Source organism: Tasmannia lanceolata, unplaced genomic scaffold (genome assembly GCF_043159265.1).
Source record: "Tasmannia lanceolata isolate RefF3 unplaced genomic scaffold, GAP_Taslan_0.1 ptg000023l, whole genome shotgun sequence".
Classification (NCBI taxonomy): domain Eukaryota; kingdom Viridiplantae; phylum Streptophyta; class Magnoliopsida; order Canellales; family Winteraceae; genus Tasmannia; species Tasmannia lanceolata.
In genome coordinates, this window is record NW_027518700.1 from 19758466 (window position 1) to 19764017 (window position 5552).

The 5552-nt window shown below is 38.5% G+C and overlaps 1 protein-coding gene across 1 annotated transcript; it reads left to right on the forward strand.

The window, feature by feature from the left end:
* Positions 1-3668: 3668 nt before the first annotated feature.
* LOC143855921 (protein FAR1-RELATED SEQUENCE 3-like) lies at positions 3669-4154 on the forward strand. Its single transcript, XM_077365971.1, has one exon. The coding sequence runs from the start codon at positions 3669-3671 to the stop codon at positions 4152-4154; it is 486 nt and encodes a 161-aa protein (XP_077222086.1).
* Positions 4155-5552: the final 1398 nt, after the last annotated feature.

Genomic DNA, 5552 nt, shown 5'->3' on the forward strand with positions numbered 1-5552 from the left:
ACATAAATAGCTTGTGCCCGTAAAATAATTTTCATAGGCTGATCCTAGCCCTCCAATCTATAGAGGTTTCGATAATTGTTGTTCCTCTTAAGGTGCCCAGAATTCGTCAATATTTTTACAGGTGTCATGCATTTGTAATTTCAAACTTTCCGTAATTTGACCCGCACATAGTGAATAAGGAAAAGTAGTTCCCGATTTTCAACCCAACTGGGTTCAACCCGACCCAACCCGATTTGTAATTTCCTCATCCCGGCCCAACCTGATTTCCAATTCGGGTTGGGTTGGGTCGGGTTGACCCAATTTTATATAGTACCAATTGTTGACCACCTCAACTGAAGCCGGGTTGTTTTGGATTTTGAGAACCAATAGTGAGTCACCAATGATCAATTTTTAACTCACAATCGGTTCTCAAAATCCAAACCAAACAGGGACTAACAATTAACAAAGGGAAATGTTATCCGCACTACTATATTTTGATGATCACACTCCTCACTTTATTAAAGTACGGTATGGCCCACACCATAGGATTATCCAAACCGTCCATTGTGGGCTGTGGAGACTATTTCAATGTTGAAAAAGAAAAACGAATATACAAAACTTCTTCATATGGAACCCAAATTCGGGTTTCGGGTCGCATCGGGTTGCCCGACAGCCCAACCCGACCTGACCCGATTTCCAATTTGGGTTGATTGTTCCCAACCCAACCCAACCCGATTTGCGAAAAAGCTTAACCCGACCCAACCCAAATTCGGGTTGAACCTGACCCGCATGGGAACATCCAAGTAACAACCATGGTTTCAAATTATATATAGTGGTAATGTCCTCACTACCATATTTTATAATGGCACTACTCACCGTATTTTGATGATCGCACTCCTCACTTTATTAAAATGTACAGTATGGCCCGTACCATAGGATGATCCAAACCGTCCATTAGATGGGCCACTGCATACATAGGTTGTGCCCCAAAAATTATTTTCATAGGTTGATCCGAACCCTCCGATCTATAACGGGTTATATGTTGATCCAAACCGTCCATGTGATGGAACACTACATCAATCGGTTGTGCCCGTAAAATCATTTCCATAGGTTGATCTTAGCCCTCCAATCAATATAGGCTGATCCTAGCCCTCCAATCGATAGAGGTTTCCATAATTGTTGTTCCTCTTGAGGTGCCCGGAATCCATCAATATTTTGCAAGTGTCTTGCATGAGTAATATAAAGTAGTTCTTTCGTCATTGTCATATGTCTTTACCTCTTCTTGGTAGTTTTTTTCCGTAATTGTCATAGACAGGCACCCTGGGTCGGTACTTTTTGTATGTAGATTACGAATTTACCCTTAAATAATTTCTCATAGAGATAGATGTTAGATATCAGCAAAGGGGTGAATGGTAGAAGAGTAATCCTGATGTGTAAATCTCACCGAAAAAGAAAAGAAATTCCCTTTTTCTCTAGCTATATATATATAATAATATATATATAGCTATATATATAATAATATATATATATATATGAGAAAAGTTTCTCTAGTCGGCCCCCTAGAAAACATTTTCTACTCCTCCCTCTTAAAATACCATTAGATGAAGTTGAATCTGATCTCAGCCACACATGTGAAAAACCCATTTTCTAACTCAAAACCCTCATTCGACGGAATCATCAGTTTCTCTCTCTCTCGCTGCCGCCGTCTCTCTCTCAAGGAAAACCCTCATTCGATGAAGCAGCCATCTCACCCTCTCTCTCGCTGTGTCTCTCTCGCTCTCTCGACCCTCTCTCTCTCTCTGTCTCTCTGTCTCTCTCTCTCTCTCAAACACACACACACACATACACACAGATTCTAGGGTTTTCAGAAACCCTAGAGAATCGCTCAGAAACCCTTTCCATGAAATTTCTAGAATGGCGCTTCTGTGGAAGCTGTAATCCACTATCAACCCTGTGTGTATCATCCCAGGTATCATATTTTTTTGTGATACATCAGTATTGTATGCTCTGTTAAATACATCTCTGATGTATGTTCTGTTTCGGAGAATTATTGAAATGTTGGTTTTTTTTTCTACTAGCTGCTTATGCTTTTAAAACGATACATTTTTCTTCTCCTTGTTTCAGGTAGGCTGCAAAATGGGTTGTAAGTTCTGTGCAACTGGAAGCATGGGATTTAAGACCAATCTATCTTATCAAAACTAAATCTTTTAAAACTGTATACCTGAAGAAAAGCGAAATCATAAAGACCCCAAGAAAACAACTAACGATTTCATTAGCTTTCCATGCCACAAATAGTCTTACAGTAACATCGATCCATTTTGGGTGCATTTCATTTCATTTTACACTAATCAGTGGCTAATAATTTGAAGTAACGAGCCAATATACTCAACTAGATTAAATTTGGAAGTAAATGTGTTCCATTTTATTTGTATCTTATTGTGTTTGTTAAGATCTTTTCGACCATTTTAGGTACCTTCAGACTATTTTCTGCAAAAATGGTTGAGAAAAACTCATTTAAAGGCTGTATTAGGAATTGTGGGGCTATTTTCCCTTCAAAATGCTTGAAAAATACTCATTTAAAGCCTGTATAAATGGGTGGATATTTTTTTCCTGGTTATGGCAATGGATTTTTCAGCCATTTTAGGGATTGTTGGGCTATTTTGGGCAAAAAAAGTTGAAAACAACTCATTTAAAGCCTGTATAAATGGCTGGAATTTATTTTTCCTGGTTATGGCATTGGATTTTTTGAATGGATTTTTTTACTCGTAATGGCATTGGATTTTTTACCTTCAGCCTGTAAAAAGGGAACTTGTGTGGTGTTCATTCGTGCCCTGTAGTATCACTATTGTCTATCATTGCTTTACTGAATGCTTGTTTCAGTTCTCAGTTGCACTTGAATTATGCACATTCTAGATGCATTGTGTCTGTTCACTTTATAGTTTCTTTACTTGGCTTATGTTGGTTTTTGGTGTGAAGGTTATTTCAACAACGCCTATTGTCGATCATTTTCCTATATCATTAATTTGCTTTATTAAATTTCTAGTTTATTCTATATGATTATGACGATTCTGAAATGTCCTTTGATTGTGGTTTTTCTTATTAGAAGGGACTACTTGATGGATAGTAACTTTGAGCAAATTGTTGGGCTATCAATTGATGACATTGATGCTAATAGGTTACTTTTTGATGAGGAGGGGGAAGCTTTTGGTTTAATAAACAATGAATCTGTTGGCAATCAGTTACTTTTGGATGAGGAAAGGGGAAATCCAAATGATGATGCCTTACTTTCTATGGTCAACGAGGAGGGTTATAGTGGTAACACTAGTGAAGATGATGGTGAGACTCATGTATTTAAGGAACCCTTTCTTAACCAGGAGTTTGATAGTGTAGAAGCTGCGTATGAGTTTTATAATTTTTATGGGTTGGCCACTGGTTTTGGTATAAGGAAATCTAAGACCGAAAAGTTGAAGGCAAATCATGAAATTATAATGAGGAGATTTGTTTGTGCTAGAGAGGGGTTCAAAAATTCTAAAGATAAGAGGCAAGTCGGAAAAGAAGTGAAGTTGCATTGAAGTGTATGACATGGTTGTGGAGCGAAGTTGGAGATTAGAAATAAAAATAAGAAGTGGGTTGTGTCTAAATTTGAAGCCAAACATTGTCATGAACTCACCTCTCCTAGCAAAAGACAAATGCATCGTTCACAGAATAACTTCGTTAAGAATGTGGTCGCCAAAAATTTGATAGACACTCTTAGTGGACACGGGGTTCAATCTTCTAAAATTGCTAGGTTTCTTACTTCCACATCTAAAGCTAGTGCTGTCACAGCACATCAAGTTGTGTCCCATGTGAGAGTACGCAGGCAGAACAATATGGGGAAAGAAGCATTCCTAGTAGTCCAACAGTTCCATCAGAGACGAGCAGAAGACCCAAATTTCTATTTTGCTATGGAGATAGATAAGAAGGGAAATTTGCGATCCATGTTTTGGGCCGATTCACAGGCTAGGAATGCTTACTTGGCCTTCTCTGATATCATTGTGTTTGATGTGACCTATAGGACGAATAGGTTTCAGATGCCTTTCGCACCATTTACTGGAGTTAACCATCATAGGCAATCTACCTTATTCGGATGTGCGTTATTAGCAGATGAGAGAGGAGACATTTACATGGTTATTTGAGCAATGGTTAAAATGCATGTTTTGTAAAGCTCCTGGTTGTATTATCACAGACATGGACATTGCTATGAGAAATGCTATTAGAACCGTTTTTTCAAACACATGTCATAGGTTTTGCTCGTGGCACATACAGAGGCACCTAGTTGAGCATATTGCACACATGTGAGATTCTGATAGTGAGTTCAATAAGGATTACAATACGTGGTATTTCAAGAAAAACATACACGAATGTGAGGAAGAATGTGGAAAATTTTAGCAGAAATATGGGATTGAAGAAAACAGTTGGCTATGTAACATGTGGCAGCTATGGAGTCATTGGGTGCCAGCTTATTTTAGGGACACTTTCACTGCTGGCATGTCATCCAGTTCACGTAGCGAAAGTATCAACTCATTCTTTGATGGATTTGTTAACCATAGCACTACTCTACAAGAATTCGTCGAACAATATGATAAGGCACTTGAAGATCGTCGAAAAAACGAAGCTGAAGAAGATTTCAGGACAAAATCTTCAAACGCAATATTATTGTCTTCAAGGAACAAATTGGAAGCACAAGCTGGCAAATGTTATACAAGGTCAATGTTTACGCTATTCCAGATAGAGATGAATGATAGCAATGATTGTTGGTTTGACTTATTGGGTGAGAATGGCAAAGTGATAGAATACAGTGTAGGATTGAGTGATGAGGAGACTTGGAGATGGTGCAAGGTTGTCTTTGAAGATGCTGAAGAAGGTATGATGGTTACATGTGAGTGTGTCAAGTTCGAGATGGAGGGGATTTTATGCAAGCACATCCTTCGCATAATGTCCCTAAGGCGTTTAAGTAGCATTCCCGAGCGATATATATTGAGTAGATGGACAATTAGGCAATATTTGTTTTCGATGGTGGGGTGTCTGCGACCGAAGAAGATAATGATGAGATGACACCTCTTCATAAATGGTTCCTAATTTCAAAGTATCAAAGATATTTAGATGATCATCAATGTCCGAAGAGCTTGTTCAAGAAGATGGATGAAACTCTTAATGAATGGATTGCGGATGGTGAACGGCATAAGAAAGAGAGGCAAAATACCTTGTCAACTAGTGGAAGCCAAGTACATTCTAACATTGTCATGGAAACCCCAGAAATATCTATTCATGACCCCCAGATTGTGAAAACTAAGGGCCGTCCGAGAAATGCTACACAGTTTAAATCTCCGATAGAGGTATCCCAAGCCGGATCCAAGAGACGGAGGTGTAAAAAATGTGGACAATTAGGCCATAATATGAGAACCTGTAACAAGAATTCAAAGGTATGGATTTTTACTTCCTTGTCTAGTTTTTTTCGGAGAGATAACATATATATCACTTGGGGTGTTTTCTATGTGTGCCAATAGATGTCGACAAAAAATGATCAAGAGGAA